The sequence below is a fragment of the Schistocerca piceifrons genome, unplaced genomic scaffold (genome assembly GCF_021461385.2).
Source record: "Schistocerca piceifrons isolate TAMUIC-IGC-003096 unplaced genomic scaffold, iqSchPice1.1 HiC_scaffold_845, whole genome shotgun sequence".
NCBI classification, from domain to species: Eukaryota; Metazoa; Arthropoda; class Insecta; order Orthoptera; family Acrididae; genus Schistocerca; species Schistocerca piceifrons.
The window spans coordinates 152,633-167,534 of record NW_025729108.1 but is presented as its reverse complement, the minus strand read 5'-3'; the positions used below and the strand labels follow the sequence as shown (position 1 = coordinate 167,534).

Here is a 14,902-nt window from a genome sequence, read left to right as displayed (position 1 = left end):
CCAGTAATGCAACTGGCTTATCTTGGCAAGACTATAATCACACAGTTAGGCAAACAATTGTTGCTGAAAAGGTGTCACGCCATGGCAAAATACCTTACGCATGTTGGACTATTGGGTCCACTGGATTATAGAGTGCTGAATTATCATGATCTTACTGTAACTGATATCAACCTGTGACAGTGAAAATATGATTACCTATATTGTTACAGCTATGCTGAAATTCTACTCTTAACAGTCAGTAAATAACTGACAATAACTGAAGTGGAATAATACAGTACTGCAAAACTTCTAAGGGGTATAAACGATGCTAATTTCACTGTAATGCATTCTTTGTATTCCACAGTTACCAAATGACATATTTTTATTTCATACGCAATCCATCTGTAAAATGTGAATACTTACAAAAGTCTCAATTTCTTCTGCTCCTAAATTTAGTACTGAATCCTCCTTAATATGATCAGTGGACCCCGAGGCTATACATGGGTCTTCCAGATACTGACAAAAGAAAACAAAACCTCTCATTATGTATATACAACATAGCTCTCAATATTTCATTATGATGATCTTCATACTTTTCAGTGACTCATCTCTTATTCAAAGAGTAATTTAATAAAGCTAATTTTCTGATCAGATACTTTAGTATCATACGCTGTTGAGCAAACTCATCAAACCATCTGTTTTATAGTGTGTTGATCCATATCTGCAACACACTACAGCAGCATTTCTGGATAGCAGAGATTTGACAATTTCTTGGTAGGTTTCTGCAGGTATATGGCACTAGATGTGCTAGAATTTAGCTCATACAAATCCCTTGAATTACTGGCTGTTGGTTTGTGGGTTCAGATTGGCATGTATTCCACAGATGCACATCAGTTGGATTTTATGGGCAAGTCATGAATGTGCATTCACTGTAATACTCTTCAAATCACTGCGGCATGATTCTGGTCTGGTGAAATCGACAATTACCCAGCTGGAAATATGTGATTACCATTAGGAAAAACAAAGCATCAAGGGAACCATGCTCACACAATTCACAATAATCATAAAGTATTTGGTTACTACTAGAGGTTCAATGGTACCCAAGGCAAATGTTTCCTTTAGTATAATCATACCCCAACAGCCCTGCATACACAGCACTGCGCATTCACTCTCATGGTGGGCAGTAGCTATAATGTTTGCCTTATCCGTGTATATCCAAATGATGCTGTGCTGTACTGGTCAAAGGTTAGGAGGAGTTAGATTAGGAAACGATATACTTACAGTAGTAAATGAGTTTTGCTATTTTGGTAGCAAAATAACTGAGTGTGGCAAGAAAAGCGTTTCTGAAGAAGTACTACATAAAGTAGTAGATGAGTTTTGCTATTTTGGTAGCAAAATAACTGAGAATGGCAAGAAAAGTGTTTCTCAAGAAGAAATATTTGTTAACATTGAACACACACTCAAGTGTTAGAAAGTCTTTTCTGAAGGTATTTATCTGGAGCGTAGCCATGTATGGAAGTGAAAGAGGGATAATAAACTGTTTAGACAAGAAGAGAATATGACCTTTTGAAATGTGGTACAACAGAAGAATGAAGATCAGATTAGTAGATCACAGAACTAATGAAGATGTACTGACTCGTATTGGGGAGAAAAGAAATTTAAGGGACAACTTGACTAAAAAAGGGATTGGTTGATAGGATGCATTCTGAGACATCAAGGGATTACCAATTTAGTACTGGAAGGAAGTGTAGGCAGGGGATGGAGGGGAGGAGGTGGGCTAAAAATTGTAAAGGGAGACCCAGAGATAAATACAGTAAAAAGGATTCAGGATTCAGATGGATGTAGGTTGCATCAGTTGTTCTATAATGAACAGGGTTACACAGGATAGAGTAGCTTGGAGAGCTGGGTTCAAAGCAGTCTTCTGACATACCACCACCACCACCACCACCACCACCACCACCACGGATAACATGTAACACACAAGCGTAATGAGAGTCATGGTAACTCTACAAAAATACTAAAAGTTACTGATATTGTAGGTTAGAATGGCTCTCCATCTATGATTTTTTAACTATATGGAGCCATTACATTCCATGATTGTCTTGCTGTACCTCAAGCATAAAACAACACTGATTTGAAAACTTACACTATGTTCAGAGAGACTCACATTCAATTTCAGTCCTGGATCTTCCTTTGTGTTGTAAAATGGAGCCTCAATTTTTAATGGATCTTGAAGTAACTGGAAAAGGAGAATAATTACCGATTTAAAGCTTGCACATAAAACTCTGTAACAACTGTATGACTATTAAGAGAGATGGAGAGGTTTGTCTTCAACCACACCTCACATAGAAAATTACATTGCTAAAAAAGCAGTAATCATCCAAATAGAATAAATTTTCATTCTGCAGCAGAGTGTGCATTGATTTTAAACTCCCTGGCAGATTAACACTGTGTGCAGGACTCTTACTCAAAAGTAAGACCTTTCCCTTTCACAGGCAGGTGCACTATCAGTAGAGCATTTGCCTGTAGAAGGCAGGCAAAGGTTCTAGGTTTCTTAACTTGCATGCATTACACTTCATGATTTGGATTGCTCCCTGGACTGTTTATATATGCTTAAGACAACTTTTGCTATGGTCTAGACTTTGGCTCCTGTTAGCAGTTTACTTTGTCAAGAAGACGAAAACATGCTCTTTAATTTCAGTGAACAGCTGAAAGTAGCCAACAGTGCGGAATGAAACATTTAGTTTCAAATAAATTGACTGCCTCTGTGGAAAGGATCAATAAAAGCCAAAATTTCTTTAGCAAGCCAACAAAAACAGCTTCACTGTTCTGCAAGGTGATTAATGTTTGACTGCCAAAATGCTGAAATAAAATAAAATGAGAAAACTAAAATCAATATGATATTTTAGACTTCCATAATTATGTGAATGCATTGTAACTCATTTCATAGCTCCTGGCCAAAGAAATTCATTTTGTTTCCATTTAATGTGAGAGCTGTAAATGAAGAAGAAACAGCAAAATCACCCTGGCAGCTTCGGTGTGCCAGAAAAACTTTTCAAGTAGCTAGAAGCAGGAAAAGGTACTGCTCCTACATGAATAAACTGAGCATGTGCATGAGCCCATTCGCAACCACTCACTCGAACCTAACAGTCACACTGATTGGGAGCTGTTTGTTATGTTGCATAGTCTTCATCCCGAAGCTTTTGACGCATTTTGCTGTTGGCAGACACTTGTGTGTACACTGTGTTTGTGTTGTTGTTGTTGTTGTTGTTGTTGTAAATGGCACATTTCCTTTGCAATGTATTATTTTGGTTTTATCCTCTTGTTTATGTTTTATTGCTACAGTATTATTCTGCTGCAGCAGGATACTGTAAAATCCTTTGTTAGAGCATCAGTTCTTACCAGTCTTAATTACAAAAATTTAACTGAGAACTAAAACAATGAAATATTTCCATAGTCCTAAAAAATTCCTAGGTTTCCCCAGATGAAAAAATTCCAGGATTTCCCAGTTTTCCCAGAGTGTATACATTCTGTATAATATAACTGGCAGAATTTCAAGTCTTGCATGGAACACTTGCTGTGAGAAAATGTTCTGATCACATCACAAGTGCCATGCAGTTTGAGTCTGATGGTGTAGCTGTCAGCTTATGGGCTTCAGACCTGCCAGTTCTCTGTCAGGGTTGGTTCCTTAGCCATTACCAAGGTGAGAACAAAAGTAAAGTATGATTTTTATGGGATGGGACCTCTTTAAATGTAAAAACAGTGCTGAGCAATACAGCAGTACAACAGGTCAGCTATTTTAACTATCTGAAATGTGATATCACATACTAACATGACAAAGATACAGGTAAGAAAGTAACAAAATTTGGAAACTACATGTAAAAGCAAACAGGTACTTTAGAAAAAAGACAGAGAAAATAACATGAAGGAAGTTTTAGAAAATGATGACCATCCCCACATTACCCTGTGGAGGCGAATCATTAGTCATTTACAAATGACAAGGTAGTAAGATCCAGGCAGTGCAATGGGATTCTTTACACCCACAAATGGCTGTATGAGAGAAGACATTATGACAGAATTTAAAATATTTAACATGCAAAACAAAATTGATGACAAAGAGGAAAACTGAATCAATATCTTGACACAATGAACAGTGGCAAACAATATTACAACATCAGAGATTATAGCCCAGTAGGTTGACGGAGCTGGGGAAGGCCAAGGAAGAGTGAAGGCCTAATACTCAATGCACAAAAGAAGAAGTTGTTTATAGTGCATTTAAAATTAGTTGTGACTTTTGACAATTCAGTATGGAGCGAGTGGAGGGGCGCATAGTTGCTAGCATGGATGATATCAGCAGGCAAAGATAATGTCAGGCCTGCTTGGCACATAACCTGTCAGCTGCACGTCTGGTTGATCTGTAATCTTTCTCACACATCTTATAGCTTCATTTGTCAACTTTCTGATTAATTCCCTATCATTTCAAGAAAGGTCATAGTTATTGTGATATTTCAGTATAAGCTAAATTACTGCAGGAAATTCTTAAAGTTTGCAAACATAGGGGTACTATGAATTTGCATTTGATTTGTGTTAGGTCATATTATGCTGCATATGAAATTTAGATAACATATTGAATTATTCTTTAAACCTCTGAGAAATTGCTATTTATCTCCAAAGTCAAGTAAATGGAATGTTAGTAAAGGGCTCCATCACCAACGCACATGCCAGTAAAAAAGCCAGAATGAAATATTCATAAATCCCTCATATCTCATAAATGGTCTCCCCCTCAGGAGACACCACCTTAATGAAACACCATCCATGTGGGCGAGGGGGTTTGTGTGATCCAATTAAGTGGAGGGCTATACCAGCAGTAGTGTAACTACAAGCAGGGCCTCCCAAGCTGGACAGATCTCCATAGAGGATCCAGATGAAGTGTGTCTCACAATGTCCCACCTAGTGTCCTGCTCTATTCTATCGTGGCACCTCCTATACTCTCGCTTCCTTTCCTTTTCCTCCCTGTGATTGTGTGGCAGCAGGCACAGCCCCCTAATGTGGACACCAAAAGATCCTTGGAAACCATGGCAACATTGATGCACATAGGCCTTACTGCAAAGGGATGGACAGCATTTTTAGTTGTGCTGAAGACAAGCTATCTAGGGAGTAATGTCCTGAAATAAAACCTTGGCAGGTGTCCAGGCCATGAGCTGGCAGCCCCACCTGGACACTCAGCTGCTGTGGGCTGATAACCCACACCACCAAAAAACACGCATCACAGAAACTAACAGGAGAAACAGCCGGATGGATCTTAAGGATATGACCTTTGGCTGAAAAGGAAAACCCGTATTGGTTTTTGGAATGTAAGGATGTTGAGAGAGGCAGGGAGGCTAAGAGAGGTTGAAAACCAGATGGAGAACTACCGACTAGATATATTGGGACTAAGTGAAATAAGGTGGCCAGAATCTGGGGAATTACAAACACAAATTGGTGGACTGCTGCTGTACGCGGGTCAGACAGGTGAGGACATGATGTGTAGGAATGGTGTAGGGCTCTTACTGTCTAAAAGCAGCAAGAAGAGCTTACTGGAGTGGAAACCAGTCTCAGAACGGATAATAACCGCATGCTTTAAAACAAATGTGTGATATGTCACTGTAATTCAATGCTAGACACCTAATAAAATAGCTAAAGGAGAATTAAAAGATGCATTTTATACAGAGCTTAATTGAGTCCTTAGACAAACAAATTCTAGGGGCCTAAAAATTTTAATGGGTGACTTGAACACAAAAGCTGGTTCAGAAAATGAAGGGCTTGAACATATCATGGGTGTGTACGGTGCTGGGATAAGGAATGTAAATGGTGAACTGTTGATAGACACATGCACTGAACATGACCTAGTCATTGGAGGCACAGTGTTTCCACATCGTAACTGCCATAAGAAAATGTGAGCTTCTTCAGACCATGTTACCGAAAATCAAATAGACCACATAGTCATAAGCTGCAAGTTCCAACACTCTCCATTAGATGTCAGAAACAGAAGAGGAGCGGACGTTGGAAGTGACCACCACCTAGTTTTGGCAGAATTCAGACTGAAAAAAAGAGGCAAACAGAACCAAGCTCAGTCACAGGAGCAAGAAAACAGATCTAGCAAGGCTAAAAGACCAACAGATCAAAGAAACATTTGCCCTTGAACTACAAAACACATTCCAGATCCTCTCTGAAGAAAACTTTATGGAAGAGGGAATTGAAACATGTTGGGGAAAAAAATCGAAGACAGTTATTTAGATGTGATAGAAAAAATCATAGGATGTAAGGCACATCAATGGAAGGAATGGACCTCCAATGCTACATCAGATGAGATCAGCCACCGGAAAGATCTAAAACTTAAGTTAAATCTTTGTCTGACAAGAGTGCTAAAGAGCGAAGCGCATAAAGAATATACAGAGAGATAAAGGGAAATGGAAAGATGAGCAACCAAAATTAGTAGAAGAGGCAGCAAAACAAGGAAATATTAAAGGGTTCTACAATACAACCAAATGGTTGTCAATGAAGAACTTCAGACATGAAGGACCAGTTAAGAACAAGGATGGGGTGACACCTACCACTCAACAGGCCTAGACAACATAGCACCAGAGCTCTTAAAAGCTGATTTTGAACGTACTGTTAAGATGCTCTATCCCTTGATGAAGCATATTTGGTTTGAAGAGAAATCTCCAAAGGAGTGGAAAAATGGTTTGTAGCAACTGGCAAGGTATTACATTGTTGTCAGTGCCAGTAACATCATCACCAGAATTATTTTAAACAGAATTAAAGAGTCTGTTGAAAAGTGACTGCATAAAGAACAGGCCAGTTTTAGGGCACAACACAGTTGTATTGATCTTATTAACACTCTTAGGATAATTTTAAAGCAAAGCAAAGAATTCCAAGCAAACATGTACCTGGTATTCATTGATTTTCAGAGATGGGAGGAGCACTTCGAGGAACTGTTAAATTTTGAAGACAACCAAGATGAACAGGTAAGAGATGTTCCAGAGTAAGTCGAAGAAGATAAAGATATAAATTTGCAGTGTCCCAAAATGGACAAAATTAGGGTTGCTTTGAAAAAAATAAAGAATACAAAGGCTCCAGGCCTAGACAACATAGCACCAGAGCTCTTAAAAGCTGATTTTGAACGTACTGTTAAGATGCTCTATCCCTTGATGAAGCATATTTGGTTTGAAGAGAAATCTCCAAAGGAGTGGAAAAATGGTTTGTAGCAACTGGCAAGGTATTACATTGTTGTCAGTGCCAGTAACATCATCACCAGAATTATTTTAAACAGAATTAAAGAGTCTGTTGAAAAGTGACTGCATAAAGAACAGGCCAGTTTTAGGGCACAACACAGTTGTATTGATCTTATTAACACTCTTAGGATAATTTTAAAGCAAAGCAAAGAATTCCAAGCAAACATGTACCTGGTATTCATTGATTTTCAGAAGGCCTTCGATTGCATGAAACAAAGTGCTCTGGCAGGTGTTGCAGAAGTATGGGATACCACAGAAGATCTTAAACATCATAAAAGATCTATATGATGGTTACAAACATTGCATACTCCACAAGGGAAATGTGACAGAGCCCATGAAAGTAATAACTGGAGTCCGGCAGGGTTGCATTTTATCACCAAGACTTTTTCTAGTTGTTCTGGACTCAGTTATGTGAAGAGTCACAGCAGGCAGGAGACGAGAAATCCAGTGGGAGATCCATGAATGTCTAGAGAATTTGGATTTTGCAGACAACATAGTTTCACTAGCCTAGCTGACGGATATGCAAGTTACATTAAACTTGCTGAAAGAAGAAGCAGAGACTGCTGGCCTCAAGATAAACACAGGCAAAACAAAGGAAATGAGAGTAAATTCAGGGAACATCGGAGGTGCCACTGTTAATAGAGGAGCAGTGGGTGGAGACTGTCAACTCATTCCTGTATCTTGATTGTATAGTGATGGAATATGGTGGAGCTGGAGATGACACGAAAAACCGCATTAAAAAGGCAAATACATACAATTGTATCCAAAACAGAAATATCACGTACAAAACAAAAATCCGTATTTTTAATACAAATGAGAAAGCTGTCCTTGTGTATGTCAGTGAAAGCAGGAAAATGGATAAGCTTAATAAATAGATGTCTCTGACACATCATGAATATCTGGTGGCCAGAAAAAAATGTAATGAGGAGCTCTGGCGAATAACAAACCGAATACCTATAGAAGACCAGATGCGAGAAAGTGGTGTTGGTTGGGGCACACCTTGAGATGGAACCATCGAGAAAAAAGCATTGGAATGGAATCCCCAGGGAACAAGGAAGAGAGGAAGACCTAAGGGCACATGGAAGAGGACAATGGAAGGGGAAGCAAAAAGAGTTGGCAAAACCTGGGCAAAATTGAGGCAAATGGTCAAATACAGAGACAGATGGCGAGTTCTCCTGGATGCCCTATGCCCCCATAGGGGTCAAAAGAATTAAATCAAGTCAGTCATAAATGGTCTGAGATATTAAAACAAGCTTCGGAAATGATAGCATGCAAAGAGGAGAGTATTTTACCATATGGTTAATATCTGAAATTGCCATATATACTGACATAAGTGAAGAAGCTACACATTTACTTTTATACTGAGAACTGGCTTTCTTATAACTACTGATATGTCTCACCCTCAGTTGCTTGGTTAATGACACACCGTTTTAGGATTCTGTTACCATTTCAATTGCCTTACAATGTTAGTGAGATGTGTATCTGTAAACTATACTGCGTATAGGCAAAAGAAGCAAATGTTAACACAGCAACAAGAGAAGTACCATATTTCTCAAAACTCGTCACGGTCCATGAATCCAGCTCTCCTCAACTACATTCTTGATATGCCTGATAACGTGAGACCAGTCCGATATAACATTTGCAGTGACTTCTCTTGTCAACATTTCAACATCACCGAGTATAAATTTCTTGTTGTTTTTTGGCCACATTACTTTTCACCTACGACCATATATTCCCAGCCAGATTTAAATGGGCATAATATGGAGAAAGCCTGATTAAACAATGCCCAAACATTAGCCAGTTCACTGACCTGTTAGCATGGAGTTTCTGGCTAGTACAGTACTGAAAGTTCCATTAAGCCTACCTTACACAAGATGGGTTCAACTTTATCCACTCGAATATTTCTTTGTACCCTGAGAAAAATAGCTGCTTTCCTCTGCTGTATTGCTGGGACTTTACCCATCCCAACTGAATGGTATTGTGCATTGTCCATTACTACTGTCGAATTTGGAGGAAAATTTTGCAGCAGAACACTTCACAGCTGGTGAACGAGTTCTTGGGTGATCACTTTTACTGTGAATCTCATGTTCAGACATGCTGCAATGTTGTTATTATTAATGCAATGGCAGCACGGAACACTTGTTTACAACACCTGGCAGCTGTAAAACACTTCACTGCCAGAAAGTATCAATTTACAATGAGAGGAAATAAATGTAGGTGCCTCTGATGCGTGACACCACATGGTACTGTTTACCCATGGTGTGGCACCATGGGCGCTTTAGCAGCCGAACAGCTAACCATTGGTGCTACCTAGGCAATGGCACACAGTGAGCCAAACATCAAAAGTCGCAACTGTTTTTAAATGCACTATAGTGTAAACTGTGTATGATCCAAATAACATTGGCTTTAAGGACCAACTGAATGAGGCATTGCAGTTGTTAAGAACTCATATTCTGGAGGATGGAGTTTGCTCCATCTGTCCATCCTTCTTTAGGTTTTCCTAATGGAGGAAATGATAAATGTAGAAATGAAAAAAAAGAGTAAAAATATTGAATGAAGGAAAAAACAGAAATGAAAAAAGAATAAAGTAAATTTAATGAAGGCAAACAGAATTGCTCCGCAATTTAAGTGAATACCTTGATAACAAGGATAATGAAACAAATTGAAGTACATGCCACTGCAAGGGTTTATTAAAAAGAAAAGAAGCCTACAATGGCGCTGTAATTTTAATGGTAGATAATACTTAGGTGTAAAATATGAAAACTGCCACATTGTTGTAAAAGTGGGTATTATATAGCATCATGCTGATTCAGATGGTGATGTGAATGATAATGGGTTTCTGGACATAGTGGAGTATTTTCAAGCAAAAGCATTCATATCTTGAATTGTACTTTGTCATCATTTTCACAGTATATGATGAATTCTCATTCTTGCTCTGCCCACTAATCAAACCTCCCATGAGAATGACAACTGATTCAGTCAAAGAAGTATCTGTGGATAGTTTACTCATCAAGGCAACTGGTCAAATACGTAGGAAATCACTGTTCAGGTCCAGGGCATTGCAGCAACTATCATGCATCATTTTATTTAGACATCAACACAATGACACGTAGTTCTTATTTTTGTTTGTATATACAAGAGTGTGCTAAAAAGTAATGCCTCCAACTTTTTAATTCTGTTTGCAGTATCGGTCGAGATACTACATGTCACATATATTACTCGACTGAGTAATGTGCACAGGTTTTTTCACTCTGCTGACCCAAATGGGAACCATCTGCTGCTAGAGGGCTCTGGATTGTAGCATGTAACATGAACATGTGTAGCTTAACTAAGTTGGTGCGTGAGGAGCAGCGTACTGTGATCACGTTTCAAATTCAAAGAGTCTGCCCATACATGCACCACCATGTCCTTCAGCATGACAATGCCAGGCAAGACATGAGGGTTGCAATGTCTGCAACAATCCGACAGCTTGGGTTCACTGTCATCAATTATCCTCCATATACTCCTGACTTGGCCGCCTCCAATTTTCATCTGTTTCCAAATTTAAAGAATACCTTCGAGGACTTCCATTAGATAGTGACTGAAGCAGTGAAAGCAGAGGTGAGGTTGTGGATCTGTCAACAAAGTCAGTGTCAGTATCAATGAACTGGTCTCTCAGCAAGAGAAATGTGTTTATTGTGTGTGTGACTACGTTGAGAAATAAATACGTCAACATGAGGAATAAAGACATAAAAAATTAACAAAGCTCGTTTTATTTGAAAAGCTTAAACAGTTTCTGCATAAAAAATGTGGAGGCATTACTTTTTACCATGTCCTTGTACAAGACAATAATTCTACTAATGTAGATATTAAAACTATTGTTCCTGTGCAAAGACAATACTTCAACCTATATAGAGCAATGCCTAAAAAATACTATATTTAGGCTTTTGTGCCATATTTGACAATAGTGGGCAAATTCTGATATTGTGAGTCAGTCATAATTACTAGCATATCTGAACAAACCTTGACAATAATGCTCAGCTATATTGCTTACCTCTTCATTTACATTCCCCACAACTGTGAAATAACAAATCAGTGATTAATTCCATCAAAAAAATTCTAGAATTACCTCTTGATTCCCAGTCTCCTGTGGTTCTTCCTTTATTTTCACACTACAAGGGTATACCTGGACCTGTGGTGAGAGTAACACAAAGCAAAATGAGTACATTTAAAGAGTCATGATCTCCACACACTGTTAGCACTTTCACAGCTTCTATGCCACAATTAAAGTACTTTTCATGAATAATTAACACCACATAATTTAGCAACAACTATCATTTTATTGCCAGTTTTCAGTGTATGTTCTTTCGTGCGACAGTAATTCTGGTTGATGCAAAACTGATTGGTTTTATTTCAATTAGAGAGAAAATTAAATTATGTGAATGACAACATTATTTTCTAGATATTACTCACTACAGAACTATCCTAAAAATAAATTCTTACTGAGTGATGAAATACCCACAGCTTTTTCATACAGCACTGAGTTATTGAAAAACACTCTTATACAATGGAAGTAGTGTAAAAGATAAATGTCATGTGAATATTGGTTTCTGTAGTTACTCCAAATAGGAGTGGCAAAAGATCATCATCACAGAAATTGTAGGTTTTATTGCATCACAAATTATTCAACTTGCTCATGATTCACTACCTACAGCAGACAATACCATTTAAAGAATAAAAATGTGCAAGATAATCCTCGAGTTTTCACATCAATGAAGAGAGGTTAAATATAATGAAGAGAAGTGAAATATAATCAAGGTGAAAAGGTTGAAAGCTGGACAACACACATCTCTGTACTGTTGTTCTTAAGCCAGGTTTACAATAAATGTGAAGTCTAGCTTCACTCAATGCAGACTGTCTGCTATGCTGTCAACAAACACACATAATCTGCCAACACAATTTTTGCAAATCCAATCTATGGAGCATGTTCTTGCATTTGTATCATTACCAATTCTGCAGAAACATTGAAGATGAGGGAGGCAATGGAAGCAACAAATACACTCCTGGAAATTGAAATAAGAACACCGTGAATTCATTGTCCCAGGAAGGGGAAACTTTATTGACACATTCCTGGGGTCAGATACATCACATGATCACACTGACAGAACCACAGGCACATAGACACAGGCAACAGAGCATGCACAATGTCGGCACTAGTACAGTGTATATCCACCTTTCGCAGCAATGCAGGCTGCTATTCTCCCATGGAGACGATCGTAGAGATGCTGGATGTAGTCCTGTGGAATGGCTTGCCATGCCATTTCCACCTGGCGCCTCAGTTGGACCAGCGTTAGTGCTGGACGCGCAGACCGTGTGAGACGACGCTTCATCCAGTCCCAAACATGCTCAATGGGGGACAGATCCGGAGATCTTGTTGGCCAGGGTAGTTGACTTACACCTTCTAGAGCACGTTGGGTGGCACGGGATACATGCGGACGTGCATTGTCCTGTTGGAACAGCAAGTTCCCTTGCCGGTCTAGGAATGGTAGAACGATGGGTTCAATGACGGTTTGGATGTACCGTGCACTATTCAGTGTCCCCTCGACGATCACCAGTGGTGTACGGCCAGTGTAGGAGATCGCTCCCCACACCATGACGCCGGGTGTTGGCCCTGTGTGCCTCGGTCGTATGCAGTCCTGATTGTGGCACTCACCTGCACGGCGCCAAACACGCATACGACCATCATTGGCACCAAGGCAGAAGCGACTCTCATCGCTGAAGACGACACGTCTCCATTCGTCCCTCCATTCACGCCTGTCGCGACACCACTGGAGGCGGGCTGCACGATGTTGGGGCGTGAGCGGAAGACGGCCTAACGGTGTGCGGGACCGTAGCCCAGCTTCATGGAGATGGTTGCGAATGGTCCTCGCCGATACCCCAGGAGCAACAGTGTCCCTAATTTGCTGGGAAGTGGCGGTGCGGTCCCCTACGGCACTGCGTAGGATCCTACGGTCTTGGCGTGCATCCGTGCGTCGCTGCGGTTCGGTCCCAGGTTGACGGGCACGTGCACCTTCCGCCGACCACTGGCGACAACATCGATGTACTGTGGAGACCTCACGCCCCACGTGTTGAGCAATTCGGTGGTACGTCCACCCAGCCTCCCGCATGCCTACTATACGCCCTCGCTCAAAGTCCATCAACTGCACATATGGTTCACGTCCACGCTGTCGCGGCATGCTACCAGTGTTAAAGACTGCGATGGAGCTCCGTATGCCACGGCAAACTGGCTGACACTGACGGCGGCGGTGCACAAATGCTGTGCAGCTAGCGCCATTCGACGGCCAACACCGCGGTTCCTGGTGTGTCCGCTGTGCCGTGCGTGTGATCATTGCTTGTACAGCCCTCTCGCAGTGTCCGGAGCAAGTATGGTGGATCTGACACACCGGTGTCAATGTGTTCTTTTTTCCATTTCCAGGAGTGTATTTTACAGTGCAACAAAAAGGTTGGGTCAAACTAAGTTACATTATTTACAACAAAAATTCCTTAATATTTCTGTAACATCCTTGCAATTTAACAAATATCATTTATCATGAAGTGATGTATATAGAAGAGGTAGTTAAAAAAAAAAAAAAAAAAAAAAAAAAAACAGAGAGAGAGAGAGAGAGAGAGAAACCACATCAATACTGAATGTACAACCTCTTAGTTTTGCCACAACTTTGCTCCCATCGCATATATACACACTGGAATATATCAGGGTGCATGTACACTGTGTTCTAAAAATTAATTAATGTGAACTAAAGACACAAATCACAATTTTCTGCCATGAGTCTTATTCACACTTTGTTTACATATTCAGAGACAAGTGCTAATGCAAAAAAATATTATATGAAACTAACTTCTTAAACCAGTGTTCACAGTAAATGTCTCTTCAAACTTCTTTAGAGGTAACTATGAGAACTTGACTGAGCACTGGTAGACCAATTATGTCATTAACACAGCAGAAATACAACCCTTAAGAAATTATCAACAGATAACTTCACTAACCACTTGCAAATATCAGAAAAATTAAAACTGAATAACTATCAGGATTTTGAGTGTGATTAACACCTTCAGATGTATTGAAAACCTGAAAATACTGGACTACGGTAGGAAAGCAAGGGTTTTCATAAATGGCATAAATGTAGCTATGGAAAAAGATTGTTATAAAAACTTCATTGGGTTTCCCAACCCACAATTAGACTTTCACCTCCCTACTTAACCTAGGCCTTAGGCTATGCTGCAACTCTATAACCACAACAGGTATAGTATAGCACTCAATGCAAATTCGTTGCTTTCCTCAAGTGATCATCATCTCCAGTAGCCCTATACAGGTATAGCAAAAAGACGATCTATGACACCACTCAAGTAGTGACATAAACAAGGAAATACGGAAGCGTCCGATCCCGCTTGTCTGCTTTGACCCATGACGTCACAAATATGGCGGAAACAAAAACAAACACACACACTTTCCACAAGAAGCCTAATGACACTAACGGGACAAGCGCTGGAAATGGGGTGTTTTGGGTGGGGGGCAAACTAAATATAAACAAATTTAGACGCCTTGCGTAGCTACAATGTGTAAGTGAAGACAGCCATGCATGAATACCCACCCACCTCCCCAGGGGTCGTAA

At 39.9% G+C, this 14,902-nt stretch overlaps 1 protein-coding gene across 1 annotated transcript in view; it reads right to left on the bottom strand.

The window, feature by feature from the left end:
* LOC124770938 (zinc finger protein 737-like) overlaps positions 1-14,902 on the bottom strand; it is a 101,108-nt gene that overhangs the window by 68,907 nt on the left and 17,299 nt on the right. The window contains exons 2-4 of the mRNA XM_047249238.1: positions 12,241-12,295; positions 11,362-11,424; positions 2,126-2,218 (exon numbers count right to left, since the gene is read on the bottom strand). Coding sequence (XP_047105194.1) covers positions 2,126-2,218; positions 11,362-11,424; positions 12,241-12,295 — 211 coding nt within the window. The remainder of the gene's footprint in view (positions 1-2,125; positions 2,219-11,361; positions 11,425-12,240; positions 12,296-14,902) is intronic.